Source organism: Dendropsophus ebraccatus, chromosome 4 (assembly GCF_027789765.1).
Source record: "Dendropsophus ebraccatus isolate aDenEbr1 chromosome 4, aDenEbr1.pat, whole genome shotgun sequence".
NCBI lineage: Eukaryota > Metazoa > Chordata > Amphibia > Anura > Hylidae > Dendropsophus > Dendropsophus ebraccatus.
The window spans coordinates 77,275,187-77,292,992 of record NC_091457.1 but is presented as its reverse complement, the minus strand read 5'-3'; the positions used below and the strand labels follow the sequence as shown (position 1 = coordinate 77,292,992).

The 17,806-nt window shown below is 45.1% G+C and overlaps 1 protein-coding gene across 1 annotated transcript in view; it reads left to right on the top strand.

Annotated features, from left to right (window-relative positions):
* The first annotated feature begins 1,293 nt into the window (after window positions 1-1,293).
* Window positions 1,294-17,806, top strand: part of LOC138788313 (serine/threonine-protein kinase Nek11-like) — a 271,682-nt gene continuing 255,169 nt past the window's right edge. Inside the window, exon 1 of the mRNA XM_069966064.1 lies at window positions 1,294-1,451. Coding sequence (XP_069822165.1) covers window positions 1,294-1,451 — 158 coding nt within the window. The remainder of the gene's footprint in view (window positions 1,452-17,806) is intronic.

The window sequence follows — 17,806 nt, the reverse complement described above, 5'->3', positions numbered from 1 at the left end:
ACAGCAGTCTAAATAAATATAGTAGTGGTTCATCATGTGGATTGCGGTTTGATTCACATGGGTAACAAGAAACATCTGTTCTCATGATTGGTAGGGGTCCTAGCAGATGGAACCCCACTGATCAGATACTTATCTTGTGGCCTGTGGATATTTAGAAAGTTTTAAGCTCCTATTACACAGGGCGATTCAAAGGAGCAAGCCAGGTCAGTGCTCACTTGCTACTCGTTCCCCTCTGGCTCTATTACACGCGGCTACAACAAGCGGGTAAGAGCTGGGGGAGGGGCACGGGGAGCTGCAGGGGGGAGCTACCTGGGTGATCAATAGATTGTCCGGGCAGCCCATACGAGATAGCGGAGGTCTGCTGCCTCTGCTCCTATTATGCGGAGAAACGACAACATATCGCTGCTATCGTGATCGTTGAGTTTTCACCATGTTAAAAGACAAAAATCAGCCGACATCGTGCATTTCTGCTGATCATTGTCTTCTATTACACAAGATGATTATCAGCCGATATCGTCTGAATACAACCGATAATCACTTAGTATAATAGGGCCTTTGATGTAGGGATACCCTCATTTAGGATATCAGTACTAAACATGTAACAGTCCCAGCACTTGGCAAATCCATTAAAATTGATAGTTTATTTCATGTCAAAAAAGATAAAAATACATCTTAGCATCAATATGAAACAAAGTATCAATTTTAATAGATTCTGGAGTGCTGGGACCGTTACATGTTGAGTACGGCTCTCTGTGGATTATGGCTGGCCACCTTTGGACCAATGGACCCTCCTGATATATATACTTTGTCCATTGGAATATTCAGAGGTGAGCTGACCACTATTTTTTTGGACTTGTGTCATTTAGGATATGTTTATACATATGTCTATGCTGCGGATTGTATGCTATATTTAATTATACTAGAAAAATAAGTCAATATAAATAACTAATTATACATAGAGGGAAATCCACTGTGTATATGCTATTTGTGAACATTCACATAGTCAATAGGGTTCTAATTCTCAAAGAGAAGGGGTCTCTTTGCTTTAGAGAAGAGGGGCTATTATATAACGCAGGGCTGGCTGTTTATGAGTGCTGTGACTGACAATCTAGAAGTTTCTTTGGCTGGTAAGTAAATGTTTGTGCCCCCTGACAAAATTATCAATGAAAATCTCCATCAAGGAATTGGTGACATATTGGTGGTCTGTTTGGAGCCTGTTATGGAGATTGCATAGAACCAAATGACCTCCAATCATGACTTAATCCTTTAAGTGTTCTAATGCTATATTTACAGATGGATTTACCTGTGGACCTAGGCAGAACAGCAATGTGCCAAAGCGGATTTTTTCCTGGATCCCAAATAATGAAGAGATATACTGTCCACCAGAAACTGGGCAGTGGAACCTTTGCTACTACATATTTGGTGACGGATTTAAAGGACAAAGAATCTGAGTAAGTACTTGTGATTCTGTGGCGACCCCCGGTTGGTTTTATAGCGGAGGGATGGCCAGTTACTTGCTAGGTGTTGTAGTGTGACGCCACTCTGGTGCCGGACCGGACCTTATTAGATTGTCACGTGACACCAGTGCAGGTGGGCACACAGGTGTGATGGCATGCCTGCTTTAAGAATGTAAGACCTGTTGTACCCTTTTCCCCTGTGGTCAGAGTCCTGCCGGGTTGCTACCGGGTCCCTTGGTATAATGTCACAGATGATGTAGTCACAGGTGTCCAGAGCGGTGTAATGACCCTCCTGCATAGCAGGACCGGCCACCTACAGAAAGAGGAAGTATCCCAAGGTTGCGGTGTATATGCTGTGCAGGTGGTGATAAATAATTAAAGACTCTGTGATAACGTTGAGTTGGTTTACTTCTTGCAAATGGGTAGCAGGTAATACAGAAAAGCTTTGAGATACACTTGACAAAAGTTCCAATACAAACTTGCACATAGGGCACCCAGATCTGCGAGATAAGTGCTGAGTAGGAAATAGTTGTGTTGATGGAGTTGTACTGAGGTAGGGCAGCAGAGAGGAGGATGCCGTGAGAGTCTCAACCCATGTAGTAGCGTGCTCTGCCGGGATGTTTGGGGGTATAATAGAATAATACTTGTAGTAGAGGAAGAAAAAGAAGAACACCTGTGCCTGTGTATTGACCTTTCCTATAGTCTTCGCATCACCTTACGCCCACTAGCATTGGCTGAACCGTACTAATGGGTGACACAGCTCCCAGACCTTGTTACCTAGGCTGAGTGGAATGCTGAGGGTTCCCTGCTGACAACCGCATTGCGAGATGGAGTTCATAGGCTTACTGCTACTTTGTTCCACCCGGGTCAGTTCCTGGCTCTGTGGCTCTATAGTGGATACTGTCTTGCGCTGTACTTCTCCCAATCCATGGCGTGGGTTGAGGTTGTCTGTTGGCTGGTCTTCTCCTAAGAGGTTTAATACTGCATAGTGCTTTGTGTGGGTACGTGTAGGTAAGTTGGTGACAGTGTACTGTCCTGCGTCCTACCCATGTGAGGCTCTGGCTAAGACTGAACTTTGGGGACCTGGGGACCTGGGGCCCGGACAAGACCGCTGTGGAGAGCTCTCTAGTTTGCGTCCTCTCTCCACACTGTCCTGAACAGAAAGCTCTTGCTCCTCCCCCAGCACACAAACATTGTGGGATAAATACACGTGTTTGCTTTATTCGAGACAAGCAGCAACCATTACATGTGCCATTAGAAGGTAGAGTATTCACGAAACAGAGAATGAACAAAACAACTGAGTGAACATTAGGACTAGCAGAACTATGCATATAAATACACATTAACACTTAAAACAGTGCCACCTGCTGTCTGTATGATATAGATCCTCCAGTGTAAGCTGAAGCTGTTGTTAATATTCCAGCACCCCTTCTCAACAGCTAAGGCTTAATCTATTAGGCTCAGCTTCTTCATAAGCTTGAAATATCTTACTGCATGTAGAGGTTTTATAAATATATTTGCTTGCATTTTAAGAATGTAAGACCTGTTGTACCCTTTTCCCCTGTGGTCAGTGACCTGCCTGGTTGTTACTGGGTCCTGAATTTCTTGTCCTTGAAGATCCTATATGGCTGGTTCTTGGGCTAACCTTTTCCATCTGTGCAAGTGCAGGACATCTTTGATTGTCTCTGTTGGTTTTAACAGCTGTTGACCCAACTCTAGCAACAATTGTAGCCAGACAACTTCTTGACTTGCTTGTGCTGCTGCTTCTGTTAATGAAAGTACAACAGCTGTTTTGTGCTAGTCCAGCTGACAGCACCTCCTGAAAGGAGAAACAGACTGCTTTACTTAAGGCAAGCAGCACCCATTACATGTGCCATTGTTAGATAGAGAATATGTGAAAAAGAATGAACAAAACACCAGACTGAACATACAGTAGTGATAGAGTGGGCAAGCAGAACTATGCTTATAAATACACATTAACACAGCACCTCTTGCTGTCTGTATGATATAGGTCCTTCAGCATAATCTGAAGCTGTTGTTATGTTCCAACATAGCTTGTATACGGATACATCTGTGAATAATATCACTGCAAATCTAGCTCTCAATCCACCCCAAGAGGGTGAATATACTTTACAATATGCTTTAGACATTGTTTGTGCACCCATGTAATGTGGATGACAATTGTACAATTCTCATCTGCTTTTCTTCTGCTAAATTCCTTTGGTTATTTTCTGCCTAAAAAACAGGCCGAACCAGGCAATTGTATCCTACATAGAGCTGCAGTCACAATTCTGCTGAATTTTATTAAAAACTGTCAGTAAGTGTTACTTAGGTGTAGTAATATTTAGGGGCTGTCTTGGGGCCTTGTCTAATAAGTATAGAACTCAGCCAGGGCAACTTGTACTGTGTGTGTGTGTGTGTGTATCTATCTATCTATCTATCTATCTATCTATCTATCTATCTATCTATCTATCTCCTATCTATCTCCTATCTATCTATGTCCTATCTATCTATCTATCTATCTATCTATCTATCTATCTATCTATGTCCTATCTATCTATCTATCTATCTATCTATCTATCTATCTATCTATCTAATACAATATACTAGCCTGCTATGTTGTTCTGCTGTTAAATAACTCATGCAGTGTCTTCATTCATTCCTCCTTGCACAGCCTCACCATATGGCCTCTCTTAGGATCACACAGCTACTATTACAGGCAATGTGTGTGGTTTCCATGGGGTCGCCTCATGTTTCTCCCAGAGCTGACACCTCTGTTAATTGTTGTTGGAAAGCATCAAACTTGCATAATAGGATAGTAAGCTGCGCAGTGCAGCAGGCAGAAACAAGATACTCATTGAGATGCAGAGCTTACTTTTGATTTCTGAGGTAAACCCAATCAGTCCTAGATTTCATGCCTGTGTTATATATTTCTTTATTACTTTTTTCTCAATTAAAAATTAAAATGGAAAGAATCAAGACTAGACAAAACTGTTTCTTACTGTGTGGGCCAGATTAAGGAATGGGCACCAGGGGCACGTGCCCCTGGGCCCCCACCACAAAGGGGCCCCCACCAACCCGAACCCGGAAGCAGGGTTCCGGGTTCAGGCTGGTGCATTTTTATTATTTTCTTTTCAACCCCCCACCGGTAATGTCAACCGGGAGGGGGGGGGGGGTTGCGCGGTGTCAGCGGGGTGAGGTGAGCTTTCTGCAGACAGCCTGTTACACACAGACACGGAAGCTCGCAGCAGCCCGCGATGCACGGACTTCCTGCTCGGCAGCGGTGCACAGTGACGTCATCGCGCTGAGCAGGGGAGAAGTCCGGGCTGCTGCTATGAGCTTCCGTGCTTGTGTGTAACAGACTGTCTGCCGGAAGCTCACCTCCAGCCCCTCAACCAATACCCTGCCCCCCCAGCTTCTCTCCCTGCCCCCCCAGCGCCTCTCCCTGCCCCGCCTGCTTCTCCCCCTGCCCTATCACCCCAGATGCCCCTTCTTCTCCCCCTGCCCCCCAGTTTCTCCCCTGTCCCCCTGCCTCTATCACCCCAGCTTCCCCCATCTTCTCCCCCTGCCCCCCAGCTTCTCCCCTGTCACCACAGCTGCTCCCCCTCCCTCTGTCACCTCAGCTGCTCCCTGTCACCCCAGGTGCTCCCCCTGTCCCCCAGCTTCTCCCCCTCTCCCTGTCACCCCAGCTGCTCCCCCTGCCCCCCAGCTTCCCCCCCTGTCAGTGTCACCCCAGCTGCTCCCCCTGTCACCTCAGCTGCTTCCCGTCACCCCAGCTGCTCCCCCTGTCCCTGCCCCCCTAGCTGCTATCCCTGCCCCCCTAGCTGCTTCCCCTCCCGTCACCACAGCTGCTCCGCCTCCCTCTATCACCTCAGCTGCTCCCCGTCACCCCAGCTGCTCCCCCTGTCCCCCAGCTTCTCCCCCTCTCCCTGTCACCCCAGCTGCTCCCCCTGCCCCCCAGCTTCCCCCCCTGTCAGTGTCACCCCAGCTGCTCCCCCTGTCACCTCAGCTGCTTCCCGTCACCCCAGCTGCTCCCCCTGTCCCTGCCCCCCTAGCTGCTATCCTTGCCCCCCTAGCTGCTCCCCTTCCCAGTCACCCCAGCTACTCCTCCTGTCCCTGTCCTTGTTTTTTTGTCGCCCGGGGCCTCCACCAACCTTAATCCGGTCCGGTATTGGTCTGTAGGATACTTTATTTTAGTCAGCCTGGATTTAAAACAAATAAACATTACTCACCGCCTGTTTCCCACTGCTTCTGTTCTGACGCTCACCACAATTCTGCACATTACTACTTCATGACCCATATTAGAAAGGAAATGTGGTGAGTCTGGTCACTGGCTGAAATGGATCACTGTTGTGGACAGATGTTGACTGGCCAGGCAATTTTTTTGTATTGAGATGGGACAAGGAAGTGGCCCATGTTGTCAACTATGACCCTTATTAAAAAGATAAAAAATAAAAATAAAATACATAAAAATATAAAGGAATCACTTCTCCTTCTCATTAAGGTTTAGCAAATAACTGTACAATGAAAAGTTATGCAATTGTCGAATATACTTTCAGTGCAATCCTTGTTTCCAAAACCTCAGCCTGCCCTCTTTAAAGGACAAGTGCCATGAAAAACTTTTTCCCAGTAATTGAAGCACATTACAAAGTTATATAACTCTGTAATGTGCTTCAATCACCTATCTGCCTCCCTTCCCTGTCTTTTCCCCCCTCCACCCCCCACCAGGAAGTGTCCTATCTCACACAGACCTGATTACTGTCGTCACCGTCACCAGGCAGCTCCTTCTTGTGAGGATGAGTCATCAGCAGGAGGGCTGCTCTAGGTCCTGTTACACCAGCCTCCCCCTCCCCCTCCCCCTCCTTGTCAGGTGACTCTGCTTGCTCAGCTTATCTTCTCTAGTGACATGACTCCTTCACTGAGTCCACGGCAGCAGGAGAGAGGGTATGAGGGGAGGGGGGAGCTGCCTATGTGCCGGAGTCAGTCGGAGTGAAGATAAGCAAGTGACATGTGACAAGTGATGGCTTGCAGTTGTTCAGCCAATCGGAGGTGAGCAAGCCTGTCACCTGACAAGGCAGGGGAGGGGGGAGGCTGGTGTAACAGGAGAAGGAGCTGAGAGAAGAGCTTGGTGACAGTGACGACAGTAATCAGGTCTGTGTGAGTCAGGACACTTCCTGGTGGGGGGTGGAGGGGGGAAAAGACAGGGAATGGAGGCAGATAGGTGATTTAAGTATATTACAGAGTTATATAACTTTGTAATGTTCTTCAAATACTGGGAAAAAGTTTTTCATGGCACTTGTCCTTTAAGGGTGCATTCAAGCTGTGTGGCCTTTTTCATACATTTGATTGTTTTTTCTCTAGGCCAGTGGGAATATTGTGAATTTTCCTGTGAACATCTCACACCCACCCCTGCCTAATACTTTTCTATCACCCAACATTGTTTGGTATATACTAAGTCTCCAGAAGATCCCATATTACTCAGTGGGAGAAATGTGTAGTGACATAGTGCATGGATCCAATGATTGTTATTCTAGATTCACAATCATTGGATCCATACACTATCCATCATGCTTATGATTGATAAGATCATGCTATTGATCTGATGAAGAGGGACCCCCTCGAAACGCATTATGTATGTATTACTACGACTCCCATCCTCCTTTGAAAAGGATCTTGGACATGCCATGCAGTGCCTATTCCTGTAGAAAAAACTCCACACATCAGACCTCTGATTGTGTTAATCTTCCTCTGATTCCTGCACCTGTCCAAGGTGAGCACCACCAGTAATCCACTTTCTTATTTCTATGCAAGCTGCAGTTTTAGGCGATGTACACAACACACTGCTCCTTTTCTTTCTAGTGAATTTCCTGTTATTGTATGGACTATAGCTGGTATTTTGTCCGCTAAGTGGTGCTCAGAGTATGTGGAAAACACCTATGCAGTTCCCTTTACTGTCCAGATGGTGGCAGCAGAGGGACATGGAGGTGAATTAGCCTACGAATTTTTGACTGAAAGGATAAATTAGGGAACATCCGAATTTTTACTTACAGCATTGTTGTGGTCTAATTACTGTCAAGCTAGTCAGCTGAATTATGCATACCATTATCGTGTATGTGTGATAAAGAAAGAATAGAAATCTGATTATTTTCTCTCTGTAATTGACATGTCTATGATTTGTAAAGTATTTGTATCACTAGCTTATATGCATTTAACCTCTTAACTGCCACAAAAATGTGTCTGCAATTTAGAGATGGTATATATTGTCATTGGGCCTTGCACCCTGTACAGCTGCAAGGTGTCAACATGTTTCTGTAAGACACGCATGTGCTGCCATATGGTGCCTGCATGCAGCTCTAGGGGAGAATATTCCATAGCACAGTGTTTAATGGATCATGTGATGTGTTTTTTTCCCTGTCAGCTTAAAATGAAATTGGAGACATATTGAGGTAGAATATGGACCATCAATTCTATGGATCCACATAATGCTTCTACAAATGGGAACTTGCACAGAGCCACATTATAGCCAAGTGCATAAGCTCTAACAGTAGGAGGTAGAAGCAGTTTACACTGAAGTTGCAAAGTGCAGTAAATGATTATAATCCTATTGAGGAGACGTTTCTCATGGTAATGTGATGATGTCATTCATTAACACCAGGCTTAAGATGTGTTAGGAAAGGGAAAGGATCCCAATGAAGGGATATGTGTGACTGAAAGAGGAAACACCTCCATAGTGGGAGAACCTAGCTTCACAGGAAACTCTATTGATAATGCTAAAAAATAACAGGTGGATATGGAAATCCCCAATTTATTTATTTTTTTTGCACTGAACAAAGTAATCTTTTTTCCTGCCTCACAAGATTTGGACATTCTGGTTGCAGGTGTCATTCTTCTAGCGCCCTGATATCAGTGACATATACCACAACCCCAGTTCCAGCCACTGTGTCCTATTACAGAGTCATAGCGCTCCACAGAATAATGCTCGCAGCAAAGCTCTACTGTTATACCCACTGGTAGATGACAGATTTTATGTAGGGCCAGATGAGTTGGTGAAGTTATAGTAGCTAGAGGGCAACATCTGCACTTTGGGCTTCATCCTCATGGCCTCTGCAATTTGTGTCAGGGTCTGTATATGTAGGATAGCGTATGACCCTGGGGCACTCCTGGGTGTGAAGTGTCTGGATGCAGGTGTAGAAAGCCCATGCTGCAAATAATGGCAACAAAACACTCTTGTGAACTTGAGCCAATAACAGAAGTGTTCTCTTAGATGGCACAGAAGATGTACTGTAGTTCACACAGAGTTTCTCTCTAGTGTATGAGAGGAAGCGGTAACATAGAAACATAGAAAATTGTTGGCAGAAAAAGACCACCTGGTCCACCTAGTCTGCCCTTTTTAGTATTGCCATTTTTATTATCTTAGGATAGATATATGTTTATCCCAGGCAGGTTTACATTCTGTTATTATGGATTTACCAAACACATCTGCTGGTAGTTGGTTCCAAGCATGTACTACTCTTTCAGTAAAGTAATATTTTATCTTCCCCTAACTAACCTCTTGTCAGGACTGTGCCTCGGTGCTCCCCAGTTTGGGCTGTGCAGCCAAGAAGGCGCTGAGTTTGTGTTTGTTTAGTGTTCTGAACCTTGTCTGAACACAGGTGTATATTAGGTTTGTTCAGCCCCACCTGTCTTGCTTGCTATGCCTTGGCAGCTTCAGGGTTAACCTGTTGATGTGCAGGTGAACTGTGTTGAGGATCAGAGCCCGGTCCAATCAGCTGCTGGACTGAGTCCCTGATCCTCCATAAATAGTAGTGAGCTCCAGCAATCCCTGCTGGTTATTGTAGTTCTATCAATCTTGCTCAGCTTTGTATTGAATCTCTCAATGTGTTTGATCTTTGGCTTACTCTGTTTTGACTATCTTTGTTTGCTGCCTATTCTAAACCTCGTGCCTGTATCTGGACCTTCCTCTTGCCTGTTGCTTTGTACTTCGCTGCCCGCTGTTGCCACCTATTTTAGTGCAGGGACCGACACCGTGGTTGCCCATAGTCGCCTAGGGCTTTCTTGTGGCAAGTAGGCAGGGACAGTGGGTGGGTTCAGTTTAGGGCTCACTGTTCTTGTTCTGTCTGCCTATCTTGCCAGCGTCCCAGCGCTAACACCTTTCACTATGTCCTCTTGTTCTTGAGTTCAGTTTTTTTTTCTAAAAACACTTCCCTCCTGAACCTTATTTAGTACTTTACTTATTTACAGGTTTCAATCATGTCCCCCCTTTTTCTTTTTTCCTCCATACTATACAGATTCAAATCCTTAAGTCTTTCCTCATTTGGCTTATGCCTCACACCCTCCATCAATTTTGTAGCCCGTCTTTGGACCCGTTCCATTTTATCAATGTCCTTTTTTAGATGAGGTCTCCAGAACTGGACACAGTATTCCAGATGTGGCCTCACCAGAGCTGTATACAGCAGGATCACAATCTCTCTCTTCCTACTGGTTATACCTCTAGCTATACACCCCAGCATACGATTTGCATTCCCCATTGCCTGGTTGCACTGGTGACTCATTTAAGGCTGTCAGAAATCACTACCCCTAAATCCTTCTCTTCTGCAGTCTTTGCAAACACAGAACTGCCAATATGATGCTCAGATAGAGGATTCCTCCTGCCCAAGTGCATTATTTTACATTTGAAAACATTGACATTTGCATTGTTTTCTAGTATTCTGTCATCTAGCAAAGCTAAATAATTAACATTTTTTTACAATCAGATCTTTTACTGGAAATATTTATAAATGATTGAGCAGTATAAATTCTTATAATCATGGACATGCAGGTCTCAGCATAAACTATTTTGATATGTGATGCTCAAACAGTGTTTATGCCCCAAAACACTTGGACAAATATTGTACTCAAAGAAAGTGATTGACTGACCACAAATTATACAGTATAATAACAAATATAATAACAGGATACAACTTAACATTGACAGAACCTAGTTGTAGGGTAATTGTGTAGAAAATAAATTTGCTTTGTCATCCTCTGGTTATTCACATCATAAAACAGTGTTCTATGAGGGTGGGGGTGGAGCCTAGCAGTGTTCGGAGCAGGACGCAGTTCTCAGAGCTCCTGCTTAAGACCAAGAACCAATCCCAATCCCAGCTGTTTCTGGCCACCTCCTGGACTCTACCACCTGCACATAAAGTAGTGGTGAGTGGGTTCAAAGAATTAACCTGAACCTGCGGATCCCACAATATTTTACATTTGAAAACATTGAGCTGCAGTTTGCATTGTTTGGACCACTTATCTATTAAGGCTAAACCATTTTCCATATTGCTGAAACCTCCAGGACTATCAACCCCACTGCACACTTTTGTATCATCAGCAAACAGACAAATCATCAGAAACATTTCCTGTTAGGAGGGATTGGTTATAAAGATCTGTCAGGGGAGCAGCAATCACAGATTTGAGTTCTTCAAGAAGCTTGGGCTGGACACCATCTGGACCCATCGCCTTATTTAACATTAAACGGGCAAGTTCCTGAGGCTAAACCCATACAACTGGAGCCAATGCTGTATCCAACCATACTGTAACTATGAAGACCTACTTCTAAAAACACAGATAATGCAAATCCAATGATAATACCACAAAATATACTCACACTAAATAGTACCAATATTCACAGAGTGGAGTATAACAAAATACATCTAAAATATAACTTTTAATAGTTTAAAGTTAAAATTTATAGCCAAAAATAAATAATCAGACAAACATAAAAAATGGGTGACCTAGGAAAAAAGATTTCTTACCCCTCAACGGTGACTGCTGAGTTGGGATGTACTGGAGTGGTTGTGGACCATTCAAATCACCGTAGCTGTCCTTTATCTTGAATGGATACCACAGTAGGCGGCTGAAGTCCTCTGGTAAATGTGGAAAATAGAAGACACAATAGGGTGCACACTACGTGGGAGATAGGACAGCCGGTCCCTGACACTGTTCTATTACACCCTATTTGTTCTGTCCATCCAGACAGAGCTCCCGCCCTAATAAGGGCGACTCCGCCACACTCACTCCTAGGGTCCCTAGTTAAACCCTAATAATTACATGTGGCTGTGTCCCAATGCATTTCATCTCCCGTTAGGGGAATCATCAGGGGATCGAATAAATATTACAGCGCCACTTGAACAAATAGTGGAAGGGTAAAAGCTGCACGTATGTCGCCAGCCGCTCGTATGGCGTCCCCTTCTGTATGATGGGGGTTATTGTTCTTGTTCTCCTGTATGCTGGGGGCTGTTGTCCTGTATGCTGGGGGTTGGTGTCCTCTATGATGAGGGTTGTTGTCCTCTATGATGAGGGTTGTTGTCCTGTATGCTGAGGATTGTTGTCCTGTATGCTATGATGTTACTAGTAAGCACAACATAATAAGACAATATAGAATAGAAAGTAGAAAGGAGTGTGTAAGGGGACGCCATACGCACGGCTGGCACCATACGTGCAGCTTTTACCTTTCCACTATTTGTTGAAGTGGCGCTGTAATATTTATTTGATCCCCTGATGATTCCCCTAACGGGAGATGAAATGCATTGGGACACAGCCACATGTAATTATTAGGGTTTAACTAGGGACCCTAGGAGTGAGTGTGGCGGAGTCGCCCTTATTAGGGCGGGAGCTCTGTCTGGATGGACAGAACAAATAGGGTGTAATAGAACAGTGTCAGGGACCGGCTGTCCTATCTCCCACGTAGTGTGCACCCTATTGTGTCTTCTATTTTCCACATTTACCAGAGGACTTCAGCCGCCTACTGTGGTATCCATTCAAGATAAAGGACAGCTACGGTGATTTGAATGGTCCACAACCACTCCAGTACATCCCAACTCAGCAGTCACCGTTGAGGGGTAAGAAATCTTTTTTCCTAGGTCACCCGTTTTCTATGTTTGTCTGGTTATTTATTTTTGGCTATAAATTTTAACTTTAAACTATTAAAAGTTATATTTTAGATTTATTTTGTTATACTCCACTCTGTGAATATTGAAAACACAGATAACAATTGTCCTTCTCCTGATGGACAACACAGAGGGGGACATTTATTAAGTCCGACGTTTTCTGCGCTGGACTTAAAAATGTCCCCTGCAGCTCCGCCGGTACAGAGATTTATGTAGAGGCGGACTGCCTCTACATAAATCCTGTGCGCGCAGGTGCGCACGGCAGAAAACCTATGCCAGGTTAGAGCTAAAGTAGGTTTTCTGCGTATCCTTTGGCGGAAACAGTGATGAATCGCATGGACTATGAGTCCGCACCCCCTGTTCCGCCCCCTCTACACCCCCTCCCACCCCCCCCCCCCCCCCGCGCTGTACCCGGTGGAAAGTGCCGATTTGCAAATATTTTATTCGCAAATCGCCCATTTGCGCTTAAATTCATTCGCAAAACGGCACTTTCCACCGAAAATCCACATTACGCGCTTGATACATGTCCCCCAGAAGGTTTAAACTGGGTTCTGAAGTATATAGTGTATATCACACAAATCAGTGTACTTTAGCTTGTAAGTTGGGTGTGTCAGGAATGTACAGTACCCTGTGTGAACTGAGCCTATTCTTTTGCTTTTGTGTGACACACCTGATTGCTTTTTAGCTTCCAGCAATGCTACACTGAACTCTGTTAGCCTTGATTGCTGCACCTGAGCAAGTCTGTTTGAATGACGTTTTTCTCTGCCTGTCTGCAACCTGGAGGATCAGAGAGCCGGCCCAATGGGCATCCGGACCGGACTCTTGATCCTCAAAAAAGAAAGCTGAGCCAGTCTTACAGCGCTGGGTATTAAGGTTCATACCCTGATCCCAGCTCCCCCTGTCTACTCCTGCGATCCCAATTCTTAATTCCTCTGCTTGTGTGACCTGTTATCTGACCTTCCGCCTGACCTCTGACTATCCGTTTGTTACCTGACTTTGTACCGCGTTGCCCGTTTGGTTTGGACTTTGGCTTGTCAACTTCCCTTTCTGTTCGTTTGTCTGTCTTGTTTCGTGTACACCTATACTAGTGCATGGACCGCCTTGTCTGCGGCTATCTAGGGCCGTTTGAAGCAAGTAGGTAGGGACAGTGGGTGGGCTCAGCATCAGGGCTCACTGTCGTGTCTTGTCCCTACCTCCCCTGCCCTGACAGGGTGGTAGTAAAGTTATGCTTGAATTGCAAGCAGGCTAGGGGGTTACCAAGGGGCCTTGTCTAAGTAGTGCAGTAGTTTGTCGGGGCGACTTGGCTCAGTGAATATAACTTGATAGAAGAAGTTCGTACCCATGGCTTGAACAGTTACAGCCTTCTGCCAGAAGAGTTCACAGAGTGTCAGGTCTGGTAGTATGAGTCCCGAGCTTGCACAACTGGGTGTTGCGATCCACTCACAGTTCCCTGAGATGGCCGAGCGAAGATCAACCGAGTACTTTGGCTTCAGCTGCTCTTTGCTCTGCTGCAGACAAACCTTAACTTGCTCAAACAACCTGACTAGTGTACAGAATATCACCCCTGAGGTAAACAAGGTTTTCCCTGTAGGGTAGTTACTAGGGATGAGCGAACCGTCGGACTTTTGGTCCAACGGCATCTTTGCTCAATTAGTATGCCTGCGATGCCTGCGATCCCGGGTGCATAGTTGCGATCCCGGGAATCTGCAGGCAGGATCTTCCAGGGAATTCAAGATACATTCCCTGGATTTCCCTAGCTACGCCCCTGTTCACTGGCCTGAGACAGGGCTGGACGTACCTACTAGACCTACTTCTCCTTCTCTGGCTTAGCCAGGACTAACTGGTTTGTGTAAGCCCTCTGCTGAGAGAGGATTGGACTTGGAAACTCCTTCCATAGAAATTTCTAGTGGCTTCTATAAGAAGCGTGTGTGAGAAAGTCATGTTACCTACCTCTCATATGCTTACATAAAATCCAACAGGGCAGCACAGAGAATATTAACCATTCTACATATACATAAAGTAATACAGAGCAATATAATAAATATAGTTACAGTACCCATACTGGATATATACACTGTGATGAATTTACTGCCACAGGACAACTTATTACATCTATAGCATTTACTTTAGGTACCAAGATCCTGCACTACAACAGCACCAAATGACTATGTGAGTGCAGAGTCAGTGGCCACATAATAGCGTCAGCTACAGTGCTCACAGAAAAGCTCTTAAGCTAATGGAACTAGTCAAAATACCTGCTTAAAGGGGTTATCCAGCGCTACAAAAACATGGCCACTTTTTACCCTCTCTTGTCTCCAGATAGGGTTCGGTTTGAAACTCAGTTCCATTGAAGTAAATGGAACTTAATTGCAAACCCCACCTGAACTGGAGAGAAGAGAGGGGAAAAAGTAGCCATGTTTTTGTAGCGCTGGATAACCACTTTAAAACTAACAGATCCACTGCTCACATACCAAAGCCAACCATCGAAGATCACTCCCAGATCTTCTCTATTCCCTGCTATGTACAGTATCATATTATATTGTCTATTGCAGAAACAGGGGCGGTCTTGGCATTTCTGGGGCCCCAAGCAAAGTTATGTCTGGGCCCCCCCCCCCTCGACATGCGTTCCAAAACAATAGACCGCTGTGTGTTGCCCCCAGTAGTATACACCCCTTGTGCGCTACCGCCAGTAATATATACTCCTTGTATGCTGCCCTCAATAGTATATACCCCTTGTGTCCTGCCCCCAGTAGTATATACCCCTTGTTTGCCTCCCCCAGTAGTATATAGACCCCTGTGTGTTCCCCAGTTATATATAGCCCCCTTTGTGCTCCCCCAGAAGTATATAGACCTCCTGTGTGCCTCACAAGTAGTATATAGACCCCCTGTGTGCTCCCCCAGTAGTATATAGCCCCCCTGTATGCTCTCCCACTTGGATATAGACCTCCTGTGTGCTCTCCAAGTTGTATATAGACCCCATTCTGCTGCCCCAAGTAGTATATAGACCCCCTGTGTGCTGCCCCCAGTAGTATATAGACCCCTCTGTGAAGCCCCAGTAGTCTATAGCCCCCCTGTGATATAGCCCCCCTGTGTGCTCCCCCATTTATATAGACCTTCGCTGTGCGCTCCCCCAGTTAAACAGACCCCTGTGTGCTCCCCCTGTGCGCTCATTACGAGTGCTTATAGTTACAGTTCAGATGGCAGCAGCGAGCGGGCAGCGACCCTGTCCAGCGGTCTTGAGCATAAGAGCGGGGCGTGGGGGCCCCCCTGGATGTTGGGGGCCCCAAGCGATCGCTTGGTGTGCTTGGTGCCAAAGACCGCTACTGAGAACACATTAAGTAATTCATTATATAGCTGGAGATCAGAGAATTGTCTCTTATTACTAAATGTCTGTTCAATCTCCGCCTTCTGTGGGAAGCTTGAGAACATGCTCTTGTGACCTGAGAAGCATCCAGTATTATTCTAGTTTTCCTGGCAGTGTTTGATAAGATGCATCTAATCCCTGGCAGAGCTTCTCCTTATTTACATTCCCATTACATTTTTGTCATGTAAAATATACCTCGTAGAGTCTTAACATAAAAAAAAATAATAATAAATTGATATTTTGTAGCGTGCAAGTTAAGGCAGACATCCGGCAAGTATTAAATCTCCTCTGTCTGTGTCCCAGGCAACCCCAAATAGCTTACAGTAATTTATTCTCTCTCATTTCAATGAAATCCTCTTTACTTTCATTTCAATCTGAGCTGTTTTCTGCGGCACTGCGAGATAGAGCCACCCTGCCTCGCCGGCTCTGGGACTTTGTCCTGCTTGAATTACTTTCCCCATAATTGGGATGATGCTACACTTTAGGCACAGAAATGTAATGGTTCATTGGATAATTTAGTGAATTCTGAGGGTGACAACTTCATAGATATTCATTTAAAGGGAACCTGGGTTTTTTCATCCCAACTTCCCAAATTCCATATTTTTTTCTATTGGTGTAAATATGTATAGCCTGATTTTGTTGGATGAGTTTCATTACTTTACTTAATAGTTACCTGTTTTAAACTTTTTTACTGGGGCGATTTTGTTCCATTCGCCATGTGGTATAAATAACACCTTACCTTATTCTGGGGGTCAGTACAACTATAGTCATACTACATATTCATTTTTAAATAATTTATAAAGTAATTAAATGTGCTATCCGTCCAAGATCCCTTTCTGCGGAGTGCCCAGAGAGGGAGCATGTGAAAAAAAAGTATACTTACCTCCCTGGCTCCAGCACTGCTGATTGTATTCTGCTGCTTCGGTCCCTAATGTGCAGCTGGTTCCAGGTTCTGAGACATTATGTAACAGGCCCCACTCAGGCTCAGTCATTTAGCTGAATGGCTGAGTGGGTTATGTCACGTCTCAGAACCTGGTACCAGATGAACATCAGAGCAGCGGAATATGGATGACAGCCTGTTCATGACATGGAGCAGCAAGCTTGCTATAACATGCCGCAGTAACATGCCAAGGTGTTTTTATTAGCATCAACACTGAGGCCTTATGTTAGATGTCAATTAAATTTTATAAATTACCATATTTACCTGGCATTTTTTTTTCACATTTTTCTCTTTTTTTTTGTTTATATCAACTTGGAACTTCACTGCTCTTCACTGTCTAGTAACTGAAAGATTTATATGGAAATAGTGTTTCTTACTGTATTACACTAGAAACTGAAAGTGTTTGTTTTTTGGATGTGACAATGATGGGAAGGATAGTGTCTGCATTTTGCATTCAATTACATCTCTTCCCTTTATCACTACCTATGTTGTCCTTGCCAACATACTGCTGACATTTTACATGTTTTGAAAGGAGCAATAAACCTACAAATAAAAGCTTACAAAAAGGACATGTAATACAGAGTCTCCTACACCATTCACATGTATATATTAACATCTACTTCCCAGTACTGGAGATGGGAGGGAGAAGGTATTCATTGTAAGGGACAATTTTTGTAGATTTCCCACCAATATATTATTATTTATATATGTAGTGCAATCATCCCCGTCCCCAGCCCCCTCCCATGCAGCGGGTGAACATCATCTAACCCATTCCCATCTGCCTCTCTTCCTCCCTGTGCTGCCTGGTTCCTGCTCATGTGCCTCCATGCCCGTGCTGCCCAGTGCCTGCTCATATGTCTCCCGTCCGCCCCGTGCTGCGCACTCCTTACCTGCCTTCCTCTATCGGTCCCTATCACCTCTCTCCGGCTGCAGTAATTGATCAGCAGGAGAGGTGTCAGGGACCAATAGAAGAAGGCAGGTAAGGAGTGCTTACCTCACTGCACAGCAGCAGGCAGCACGGGGTGGGCGGGAGAGAGGCACATGAGCGAGCATCAGGCAGCACGGGAAGGAGGGAGGCTGGCACATTAGTGGGCAGCAAGGGGAGGGAAAGAGGCACATG